This window comes from Centroberyx affinis, unplaced genomic scaffold (assembly GCF_046629955.1).
Source record: "Centroberyx affinis isolate AG114_WGS23_722 - 3 ecotype Tasmania unplaced genomic scaffold, CSIRO-AGI_Caff_v1 ptg007598l_1, whole genome shotgun sequence".
NCBI classification, from domain to species: Eukaryota; Metazoa; Chordata; class Actinopteri; order Beryciformes; family Berycidae; genus Centroberyx; species Centroberyx affinis.
Genome location: NW_027283833.1, coordinates 22,501 through 35,000, shown reverse-complemented (window position 1 = coordinate 35,000; position 12,500 = coordinate 22,501). Strand labels below are relative to the sequence as shown.

At 46.0% G+C, this 12,500-nt stretch overlaps 1 protein-coding gene across 1 annotated transcript in view; it reads right to left on the bottom strand.

Moving 5' to 3' along the window:
• baz1a (bromodomain adjacent to zinc finger domain, 1A) overlaps positions 1-12,131 on the bottom strand; it is a gene marked incomplete at its 3' end in the record, with an annotated part of 18,423 nt that extends 6,292 nt beyond the window's left edge. The window contains 14 exon segments of the mRNA XM_071513877.1: positions 110-275; positions 2,295-2,519; positions 2,666-2,761; positions 3,008-3,139; positions 3,620-3,758; positions 3,922-4,017; positions 4,191-4,433; positions 4,959-5,081; positions 5,467-5,554; positions 5,709-5,810; positions 5,999-6,157; positions 10,080-10,358; positions 11,574-11,717; positions 12,033-12,131. Of these exon segments, the coding sequence (XP_071369978.1) occupies positions 110-275; positions 2,295-2,519; positions 2,666-2,761; positions 3,008-3,139; positions 3,620-3,758; positions 3,922-4,017; positions 4,191-4,433; positions 4,959-5,081; positions 5,467-5,554; positions 5,709-5,810; positions 5,999-6,157; positions 10,080-10,358; positions 11,574-11,686 (1,961 nt within the window).
• Positions 12,132-12,500: the final 369 nt, after the last annotated feature.

Sequence of the window (12,500 nt, the reverse complement as noted above, 5' to 3'; positions counted from 1 at the left end):
TCTCTCTCTCTCTCTGCGGTGTGTGTGTGTGTGTGTGTGTGTGTACCTGTGTGCGGCCACCTCTCTCTCTCTCTCTGCGGTGTGTGTGTGTGTGTGTGTGTGTGTGTACCTGTGTGCGGCCTCCTCTCTCTCTCTGCGGTGTTGCTCAGCCTTGATCTCCCTCAGCTCCTGCCTGGCGGCTCTCTGCTCCTCCACACAGTCTTCGATCAGATCCCTGCTGGACGCCAGAGTGAGCAGCTTCCCCAGCAGAGCCTGCAGGATCCGCAGCTTCTCTCCTGTAGCGGATCAATACCGATCAATATCTATCCGTCCCGACCTCCACAGTGCAAGGGAAGATGAAGATTTTTGTCTGGTGTTCAAGATGATTTACGCAGATAGACATCTCGCCCCTGCTAACTAGGTCATATCACTGTATAGATGAAGATTATGTGAGATGATTGGCAGGGTTCCTACACGGTTTCCATTTTAAAATTCCATATTTTTTCCAGACCCTATGTTCTTGACCGGATTTGATTTTGGTGGGTGTTTGATATAATGCATGCTGACAGCGGCTGGGTAATAAGAGCGTCCCTCTATCTGAACATTATTCTTCACATCAACAAAAACTGTGGACTCAAAGTGGCTCTACAACAACATAAACAACATTTCATAGTGTCTGGTGGTGTTTCACGGTGTCTGGTGGCGTTTCATGGTGTCTGGTGGTGTTTCATGGTGTCTGGTGGCGTTTCATGGTGTTTCATGGTGTCTGGTGGTGTTTCATGGTGTCTGGTGGCGTTTCATGGTGTTTCATGGTGTCTGGTGGTGTTTCATGGTGTCTGGTGGCGTTTCATGGTGTTTCACGGTGTCTGGTGGTGTTTCATGGTGTCTGGTGGTGTTTCATGGTGTCTGGTGGCGTTTCATGGTGTTTCACGGTGTCTGGTGGTGTTTCATGGTGTCTGGTGGTGTTTCATGGTGTCTGGTGGTGTTTCATGGTGTTTCATGGTGTCTGGTGGTGTTTCATGGTGTCTGGTGGTGTTCCATAGTGTCTGGTGGTGTTCCATAGTGTCTGGTGGTGTTTCATGGTGTCTGGTGGTGTTTCACGGTGTCTGGTGGTGTTTCATGGTGTTTCATGGTGTCTGGTGGTGTTTCATGGTGTCTGGTGGCATTTAATGGTGTTTCATGGTGTCTGGTGGTGTTCCATACTGTCTGGTGGTGTTTCATGGTGTTTCACGGTGTCTGGTGGTGTTTCATGGTGTCTGGTGGTGTTTCATGGTGTCTGGTGGCGTTTCATGGTGTTTCATGGTGTCTGGTGGTGTTTCATGGTGTCTGGTGGTGTTTCATGGTGTCTGGTGGCGTTTCATGGTGTTTCATGGTGTCTGGTGGCGTTTCATGGTGTTTCATGGTGTCTGGTGGTGTTTCATGGTGTCTGGTGGCGTTTCATGGTGTTTCATGGTGTCTGGTGGTGTTTCATGGTGTCTGGTGGCGTTTCATGGTGTTTCACGGTGTCTGGTGGTGTTTCATGGTGTCTGGTGGCGTTTCATGGTGTCTGGTGGCGTTTCATGGTGTTTCATGGTGTCTGGTGGTGTTTCATGGTGTCTGGTGGTGTTCCATAGTGTCTGGTGGTGTTCCATGGTGTCTGGTGGTGTTTCATGGTGTCTGGTGGTGTTTCACGGTGTCTGGTGGTGTTTCATGGTGTTTCATGGTGTCTGGTGGTGTTTCATGGTGTCTGGTGGCATTTAATGGTGTTTCATGGTGTCTGGTGGTGTTCCATAGTGTCTGGTGGTGTTCCATAGTGTCTGGTGGTGTTCCATAGTGTCTGGTGGTGTTCCATGGTGTCTGGTGGTGTTCCATGGTGTCTGGTGGTGTTTCACGGTGTCTGGTGGTGTTTCACGGTGTCTGGTGGCGTTTCATGGTGTTTCATGGTGTCTGGTGGTGTTCCATGGTGTCTGGTGGTGTTTCATGGTGTCTGGTGGTGTTTCATGGTGTTTGGTGGTGTTTCATGGTGTCTGGTGGTGTTTCATGGTGTCTGGGGGTGTTTCACGGTGTCTGGTGGTGTTTCACGGTGTCTGGTGGCGTTTCATGGTGTTTCATGGTGTCTGGTGGTGTTTCATGGTGTCTGGTGGTGTTTCACGGTGTCTGGTGGTGTTCCATGGTGTCTGGTGGTGTTTCATGGTGTTTCATGGTGTTTCATGGTGTCTGGTGGTGTTTCATGGTGTTTCATGGTGTCTGGTGGTGTTTCATGGTGTCTGGTGGTGTTTCACAGTGTTTCATAGTGTCTGGTGGTGTTTCATGGTGTTTCGGGGCAGCAGACTGACCTGGCATCAGGTCGTACACCGCCGTGCACGCCAGCTTCTTCAGCAGCGCCGGCTCAGCCAATCGCAGCTCGACGCACGGGTCGTCCGTCAACGTGAACCCGCCCTGCTTCTGGTACCGGAACTTGGCGTTGCCGTGGTTACAGTTGGCGCCAGACGCCAGGATGTGGAGACGAAGGATTTCTGACAGAGTGCAACTGTCCAGGTCCAACTGCTTCAGACTGCAGCCTGGGAGACAGACAGGTAGAGAGACAGACAGGTAGATGAGGTTTGTTATATGTACTACTCATACCCCGGGTCTCTGACAGTGTGTGTGTGTGTGTGTGTGTGTGTGTGTGTGTGTGTGTGTGTGTGTGTGTGTGTGTGTGTGTTACCCTGGTGCAGCTGAGGCCAGGCAGCAGCCAATGAGGCGACAGCGCTCATCGCAGACTGGGTGGGATCTGAATCATCGTCCAGAGCCTCCGACAGATCTACACACACATTACAGTTCATTTTTAGACAGATTCATTATAGATTATTTATTGACAGTTTATATACTACTATACTATACTATACTACTATATAGAGAGATTATACAGATATATATCAACTTTGTCCATCTGGTTTTGCGCGTCAGTGTATTATACATATAGGAGAGTGTGTGTGTGCGATGGTGTGTGTGTCTCTCTCTCTCTCTCTCTGTGTGTGTGTGTGTGTGTGTGTGTGTGTGTGTGTACCTTCCGCCTGTTCCTTGGCCTCCTCCTCCTGCTCCTCAGCCAGAGCCTGGAAGATGGCCGACAGGAAGAAGAAGAGGAGTTCACAGAGCGGACCTTCAGGATCTGAAACCATCAGAGCCTCCTCCAGAACCTCTGCAGAGAGGGAGAACCTGTTAGAACCTGTTAGAACCAGCTAAACCTCCAGAACCTGTTAGAACCAGCTAAACCTCCAGAACCTCTGCAGAGAGGGAGAACCTGTTAGAACCGGCTAAACCTCCAGAACCTCTGCAGAGAGGGAGAACCTGTTAGAACCTGTTAGAACCAGCTAAACCTCCAGAACCTCTGCAGAGATGGAGACAAACAAATGTACCCATACTGGTTCTACTGGTACAGTACCAGCAGCAGGTCTGGTTGTTTGTAGAACCGCATTAGGAACCAGCTTGTCAACCTGCCACCTCCCACTGAAAATACACCAGAACCAAAAATGTTTGGCCGTCTAACCAGAACCCATACTGAACCAGACTGGGACCAGAACACAAGGGAAACCACAGCGTACTGGTCCAGTTTGGGTCCAGAACAGACCAGTACAGACCAGTTCAGACCAGCACAGCAGTAGAGAAATGGTGTTCTGACCCAGTGAGACTCCGTCAGGAAACTCGTCCTTCAGGTCGAACACCTCTCCAAACGCCCTGAGGAACTCCACAACCATCAGAGCATCTCCAAACAGATCGGCAGGCAGACGAGTCCGGACCGGAACCGCGCACGGCAGCTCCTGTCAGCACACACACACACACACACACACACACACACACACACACACACACACACACACACACACACACACACACACACACACACAGAGTTACAGATTCCTGTTCCTCTAGAAATCCTGAATGAGGAACCTCAGGTAAAGTTTGTTGGAAATGTTCACCGACCTTCAGGTCTTCACACTCCATGTCTTCTCTGGGTTTGTTCCACAGTTTCAGTCGTTCTGCGTATTTCTTCTTCTCCTCCTTCAGCTTCTCTCGTTCCTGGAGCAGAGAAGAGGTGTTTAGACAAATATTAGACGTCCTCTACGTCCAGACAGACGTGTGACCGATTCATCACAGCACTGACACTTCACAGGTATGGTCAGCCAAAAAAGAAAGAATATATTTCACTCCATCGAACCCGTCCAGGTGTCTGGACTGGCAGCTGAACTCACCCTCTCCTTCTCCAGCTTCATGCGCTCCTTGTCCTCCTTCCTCCTCTGCTTCTCCTCCTCAAACCTCCTCCTCAGCTCCTCCTTCAGCTTCTCTCTGTCCTCCTTCTCCCTCCTCTTGGCCTCCAGTGCCTCCTCCTTCTCCTTCTTCACCCTGGCCTTCTCCTGCCCTGCAGACACCATCTCCTCCTTCTGCTGCAGCAGCTTCAGCTTCTCCTCCGCCGCCTTCAGCAGGGACGAGCTCTGCTGCAGACAGACAGACAGACAGAAGAGCCGTGGAGAAGAGCTTTAAGACAGTGTTTCTCAACGTGGGGTCCGGGGACCACCAGGGGTCCTTGAGGGGGTTCCAGGGGGTCCACAGGCAAATTGATGAATTGTTAAACTTCAGCATTATTTCATTTACAAGAAGTTAACACAATTAGAGAATGCAGAAGAATGACTGTTTTGATCATAGTTTCTCTGTCTGACGGTCTCTGTCGGTCCCCCATTTGATCTCATCAAATGGGGGACCGAGACCCAAATGTGGACTAAATTAGGGGTCCTTGATATGAAAAAGGTTGAGACTCACTGCTTTAAGACATGACGGACTGTTCTTAATTATGTCATTTTCATTTAAACCCTTTAAATCTAAACACTGGCACGGCCATTTTCTGTGACTCAGATGAATTCAGATGTTTTGTTTTCCATGTTTCCTCGTCATGTTTCCCCAGTCATGTTGCTGGGACACACAGGGACAGCGCTGTCATCAGCCAATCCCAGACATTTCCTCACCTGTCCAGGTGAGCCGTGGCCCCGCCCCTTAGGGGGGGGGCTGAAGGGGAAGAGGGGGGGCTCGTCCGGAAAGAACTGGGAGAAAGTCTGTTCTGCAAGCCGGTACTTCACTACTGTAGAGGACTGGAACACACACACACACACACACACACACACATTAACCTGAGGCAGTTCAACAGTAGACACTGAACACACAGCAGTCAGGGATACAGTGCAGGGGTATCAGGGTGAGTATTAGGGTGTCTGGGTATTAGGGTATCAGGGTGTCTGGGTATTTGGGTGTCTGGATATTAGGGTATTAGGGTGTCTGGGTATCAGGGCGTCTGGGTATTAGGGTATCATGGCTATAGTATTTAGGTATCAGGGTATCAGGGTATTTGGTATTGGAGTATCAGGGTGTTGAGATATCTGGGTTACAGTATCAGGGTATTTAGGCATGGGGGTATCAGGGTTTTGGGGGTATCAGGGTTTTGGGGGTATCAGGGTTTTGGGGTATCACAGTACCCACCTTGAGTGCGATGGTTCCATTCTGAGGTTCACAGTGCTGCTTGAACAGCAGCTTCAGTCTCTCTCTGGACAAAATGTTCTTCCTGCGACTGAAGAAGCAAAACAACAAAACAAACGGAGTCAGATCCAATAAGATCAGCCGTCTGACACCAGCTGACTCCAGAGGGACGGACAGAAACCACATAAATAAATAAATAAAGCTTTTCCAAGGGGGAAGTGTTACCAACGTGAATATTATCTGACCTGATCTGGTTGGCTTTGGCGGTGAACGGCTCGCTGTCTTCCTCCTTCGTCATCCTCACTGTGTATCTGAACACCGACGGACTCAGAGGCTTCTTCTTCTTCCTGCTGACACACACACACACACACACACACACACACACACACACACACACACACACACACACACACACACACAGGTCAGAGCCATCTCACATGGCTGTAGATCATGGTCCAGATCTACAGCAGAACTTTACTTTTCCACCGACCCCTTGATCTAGGCCCTCTGACCCGGTGACCTTTGACCTACTGACCCGTTGAGCTGTGCTCTGGGGGTTTTGGGCGCGCTGCTCTCCTCGTCGCTGTCGCTGATGACGATGGTGTCGCCCTCTGCTGGCTTGGTGTGGCCGTTAACCGGCGCCCCGTTAACACTGGCATGAGGAGACTGGACCTCCAGGATCTCACACACATGTCTGCAACACACACACACACACACACACACACACACAGTGAAGGTTAACCTGGATGACATCACAGAGTGCAGTTGTGTGTTTTCTGGTTTCCTCTCCACGCTCCAGCCAGCAGAAACCTGCCAGGCTGACAGGATTCTGAAAATAAAATCTACATTCATTTTAGTTTTTAAACATGACAACTGAAGTCCAAATCATTTGCACTTGGCTTCCTCTGGGTGGCGCTGTGCTGAACTGAACTCCACCCTGTGGCCTGATGCTGCTGAGAGTCTGAACTCTGCTGCAGCTCATCCTGCTCTCTGTCTGCCGCCTTTTCAAGACCTTTTCAAGACCTTTTCAAGACCTTTTCAGTGCCCCTTGGAACTGAATTTAAGACCAGTTAAAAACCAAAATAAAGAAACAAACCTGGCAAAACCAAGCTATTATCATTTTGGTATTTCTGCTTTATCGGATAGTTCAGAGTAGAGAGAGGAGGATGACTTGCTGGACTCAAACCGGGACATCGCAGGTACAAGCCAGCTGAAAATGGAGCTGGTTAAGGAACAAGAAGTCCGCCTGCAGCAGACAGGATCCAGATCTGTTCTGGATTCACCGAAGAGCAGGATGCACAGTCACATGCTGAGAGAAGAACCTCTACTAACTGGATTGAAGACCCTCCCCTCCCCTCCCCCCTCCAGCAGACAGACTTTCCCACTCAGATAATGATCAGTCTGGTGAAAATAACAGAGTTCAGGTCGTGTTGTTGGATCAGCAAGACGCCATGCTGCTGCAGAGCCAAGTCACTGTCAGACAACAAACCATCCAACAAAACAACAAACCATCCAACAAAACAACAAAACATCCAACAAAACAACAAACCATCCAACAAACCATCCAACAAAACAACAAACCATCCAACAAAACAAACCATCCAACAAAACAACAAACCATCCAACAAACCATCCAACAAAACAACAAACCATCCAACAAACCATCCAACAAACCATCCAACAAACCATCCAACAAAACAACAAACCATCCAACAAACCATCCAACAAACCATCCAACAAAACAACAAACCATCCAACAAACCATCCAACAAACCATCCAACAAACCATCCAACAAAACAACAAACCATCCAACAAACCATCCAACAAAACAACAAACCATCCAACAAACCATCCAACAAAACAACAAACCATCCAAAACAAACCATCCAACAAACCAACCAACAAAACAACCATCCAACAAAACATCCAACAAAACAACAAACCATCCAACAAACCATCCAACAAAACATCCAACAAACCATCCAACAAACCATCCAACAAAACAACAAACCATCCAACAAAACATCCAACAAAACAAAACATCCAACAAAACAACAAACCATCCAACAAACCATCCAACAAAACAACAAACCATCCAACAAACCATCCAACAAACCAACAAACCATCCAACAAAACAACAAACCATCCAACAAACCATCCAACAAAACAAAACATCCAACAAACCAACAAACCATCCAACAAAACAACAAACCATCCAACAAAACAAACCATCCAACAAACCAACCAACAAAACAACAAACCATCCAACAAAACAACAAAACATCCAACAAACCATCCAACAAAACATCCAACAAACCAACAAACCATGCAACAAACCAACAAACCATCCAACAAAACAAACCATCCAACAAACCAACCAACAAAACATCCAACAAAACAACAAACCATCCAACAAAACAACAAAACATCCAACAAACCATCCAACAAACAAACCATCCAACAAAACATCCAACAAACCATCCAACAAAACAAACCATCCAACAAACCAACAAAACATCCAACAAAACAACAAAACATCCAACAAACATCCAACAAACAAACCAACAAAACATCCAACAAAACAAACCATCCAACAAACCAACAAAACATCCAACAAAACATCCAACAAACCATCCAACAAACCAACCAACAAAACATCCAACAAAACAACAAACCATCCAACAAAACATCCAACAAACCATCCAACAAACAAACCAACAAAACATCCAACAAACCAACAAAACATCCAACAAAACAACAAACCATCCAACAAACCATCCAACAAACCAACCAACAAAACATCCAACAAAACAACAAACCATCCAACAAAACATCCAACAAACCATCCAACAAACAAACCAACAAAACATCCAACAAACCATCCAACAAAACAACAAAACATCCAACCATCCAACAAAACCACAACCATCCATCCATCACCCTCCATCCTGAGCAGCAGACTGATCAGAGCAGTGGGGCTCTTGGATTAAGAATTTTGTTGCTATGGTAATAAATCTGCCTAATTTAAATCTGACGTAAAGTCAGATTGGATTTATCTTTTAGGTTTATCTTTATGCACCTGGGCCCAGATCCAGTCTGTCAACACAGTGCGTACTGAAAGATGTCTAACTCACAAATTAAAGCAATATTCCACTCAGTTTTAACATGGAGGTTTTCTATTTGAAAAGCAGAATATAATCTACTGACCAAGATCAGATGCAGCTGGACCAGTTTGTAACGTTCAGATTTTTTCTTCCCATTCATTTGAATGGAAACTGACATTGAACACGTTGGTGAACAGATTCAGCATCAGATCCTGCTGCTGACTGTTGGTCCGATGCTACAGAACAGAATCTCACCAAACAGCTTTTTTACTGACAGAAGAGAACACAGCGGAGGGATACCATTCAGGAGAGATACTTCCTGTTTGGGAGACCGGATCTACTTTGAACTTTAAATTAAGGCTGAACAATTAATCGAAATTTTATCGAAATCTCAATATGGCCTACTGCAATTTTCAAATTGCAGGAGGCACAATATTTGTTAAAGGTGAAATGTGTCAAAATAGAATTTTAAATTAAATATTGTGGTGCTGCAGAGATGTCCTGGCCTACACATCATACTCTACAGACTGAAGAAAACATCTTTGTTTGGTACAGATCCCCGCAAAAATCACACCATAATCATTTTAATACGTTTTTCAATGAAAATGAGAATAATGATGTAAAAATTATCATTCCCTCTAATATCGCAAATCATATCGCAATTGTAATATCAGTCAAAATAATCACAACTAGATATTTTTTCAAAATCGTTCAGCCCTACTTTAAATACTAATTTTAGTGTAAAGCAATAATAGAAATGCAAAATGAGGACGGACCAGTTGCTGCTTTATTGTCTTACAGCAGGATCTGATGCTGAATCTGTTCACCAACGTGTTCAATGTCAGCTTCCATTCAAACGAATGGGAAGTAAAAATCTGAACGCTACAAACTGGTCCAGCTGCATCTGATCTTGGTGAGGAGATTATATTCTGCTTTTCATGGCGGTCAAATAAACTCCATGTTAAAACTAAGTGGAATATTGTTGATTAAAGCCCAAAACAACTTGCTCCATTACAACTAAACCTAATATTCTGTACACCGTCCGGTTCGTGTGCCGTGCCCCGTCCTACTTTCCCCACAGCATCACTAAAGTAGGGCTGCAACTATCGATTATTTTCATTGTCGATTAATCTGTCGATTATTTTCTCGATTAATCGATTAGTTGTTTGGTCTATAAAATGTCAGAAAATGGTGAAAAATGTGGATCAGTGTTTCCCAAAGCCCAAGATGACGTCCTCAAATGTCTTGTTTTGTCCACAACCCAAAGATATTCAGTTTACTGTCATAGAGGAGGAAAGAAACCAGAAAATATTCACATTTAAGAAGCTGGAATCAGAGAATTTTGACTTACTTTTCTTAAAAAATCACTCAAACCGATTAATCGATTATCAAAATAGTTGGCGATTAATTTAATAGTTGACAACTAATCGATTAATCGTTGCAGCTCTACACCAAAGTCAGCCGTGACCCGGTCGCCGTTGACGACGGAGCGCTCGGCGATGAGCGGTACCTGGCTCCGTTGCGTCCGGTGACGTCCACGGTCTCTCCGGGGAAGTAGCGCTCCTTCACGAAGGCGTAGACGTCGTCGCAGAGCTCCGTCAGCCTGCAGCGGCGGGTCAGAGCCACCAGGTGGAGCAGCGGAGCCACCAGCGCCGCCGGGAAACTCTGCAGGCTCTGCCGCGCACGCCGCTCGCTCTCCACCGCCTCCAGGTACGTCAGGCCCGCTCGCCCCGTCAGAGCACAACTCCACACCAGACTGTTACACAGGATGGTCCGCTCAAAAAACTCACTGCGGGAGGGAGGGGGAGGGGGAGAGATCAGCTGATTCCCATCTATTGCTTGGTGAAGCTTAACAGAAGCCTAACCCTAATAATAATAATAATAATAATAATACATTTCATTTGTACAGACAGTCTAAGACACTTTCCATCAATGGCAGATAAAACATGAAACGTATAAATGAAGTATAAATCAAACAGGAAAAACACAATTCAAACAATAAAAGCAGTTTTAAAAGGTGAGTCTCTTGGGAGTTTGAAGGAGAACAGAAGAACATTCTAGAGTCTCATTCATTCAACTCAACAGACAGACAGACAGACAGGTTTGATGTTTCCTACAAATTGTCAATTTAAAATTTCCAGACTTTAACTTCTTGTTTTGATTGATTTTGGTGTTCAGTATGATTTACGCTGATCTTCCCCTACTGACTCTGCCTTTTCTCTCTAAGGATGAAGACTCTTGGTGACGGGTCTACAGCCACAGAAAGTGTTTATTTGTATGTATATCAGGACAGTAAACAACATTTTTCAATACTTTTCCAAACCTTTTAAGCAATTTCCAAACTTATTAAGAGCCTGGAAATGACCAGAATATTTTCCCATCCATTTCCAGACTTTCAGACCTGTAGGAGCCTGAGGTTCAGGTTCAGGATCTGGACCTCCAGTAGGAACACAGAGTTTCAGACAGACAGAGGAACTGGCTGCTTGGACTCATGGAGCTGGAGAAGCTCCTGACTGGAGTCTGGAGCTTCATCCATCTGGAGTTCAGAGACTTTACTAACGCACCTGACCCGGTCAGGTCCGGTCCAGGACCTCCTGCCCGGGCTGCAGGTCTGATCCTCGGCTAGCAGGCCCGGCTCCAGTCCCGCTGGTTAGCTAGCGGCTAAACTAGCTCGTGCTAACTAGCGACTGACAGCAGCACAGCTAGCTAGTAGCCGCTAACCTACTTAGCTCAGCTAGCTAACGTTCCACCTGCCAAACTGTGATAAGAGTCAGTTAATCCACCAGCTAGCCGGTTTATCCTCTTTATTACCGGCGGACAGAGCTTTATATCTGGATATATAGAAATATAAATTTGAAATTTCTTTCAAAATAAAGTTCGCTTTTGTTTATCTTGTCTGGAAGTTTGCCAACATCAGTGACCAACTGTCAGTCAGGACTTCATTCAAACTTCACTTTAACCTCTGAACCGGGTATCATAGACAGATTAATATTCAGTTACATACTCGTAAGTCCTGAAGATTTCGTGTGTGATTTTACAGAGGAAAACCTCTTCATCTGGTCTGAGATCAGCCGGGGGTTTCTGTCGGATGAAGGCTTTTCTGTGGAGAAGCGGCATCTTTCTTTCCCAACTCTCCTTCACTGCCACACTTTTAAAAAAAAGGAGGGAAAACAGAGTGAGAAAGTGTGTTTACAGCCGATAAAGTGAAAGAAGAGAAGCGAAGTGAGCAGAAACACTGAGGCCGACGGCGCGGCTTCATTAATCTGAATTAAACCGAGCAGAAGTGAGAAGAGCAAAGCGAGTCTTTTGTTAGACTGTAATCTGCCCACATGGAGACAGACACACAGAGGCTCGCGAGCTGACACTCCGCGGCCGCTGCACACAGTAGAACTCAAACAATAGAATCTGAATCTACTAATAAACAACAGAGACAGAGGACGGGAGAGTTTCACACCGGCTTTACCGAGTTGTGTAACGATGAAAAGATAATCCGCGGTAGAAAACAGTGAAGTCCCGGTCCGGTAGCAGACTGGCGGCTTGTTGACCAAGTTTTCATCTACTTCAGGGACCGAGAGGAAGCTGGGAAACTTCAGTGCTCGACCGTTAGTCTGTTTACACCGGTTAGCAGCGGTGGAAAGAGCACTTAGCACGTCTTATTCAAGTAGAAGTACTGTTACTCTGCTGATATTTTACTGCAGTAGAAGTAAAAGTTCTGGTGTAAAAATCTCCTTCAGTAAAAGTACAAAGTGTTTTAAGTGATTTAAAATGTCCTCAGAGTAAAAGTTCCTGAGTTCCTCTTTAGAACAGAGAACGCTGTCAGCTGTGATCTTTTCCATGTGGTTCTAAAAGGAGAGAGGACAGGATTCTTTTCACTGGAAACATTAGAAATGAGGAAATAAAGTGCAGAAACAAAGTAAAGTCAGATTCCTCT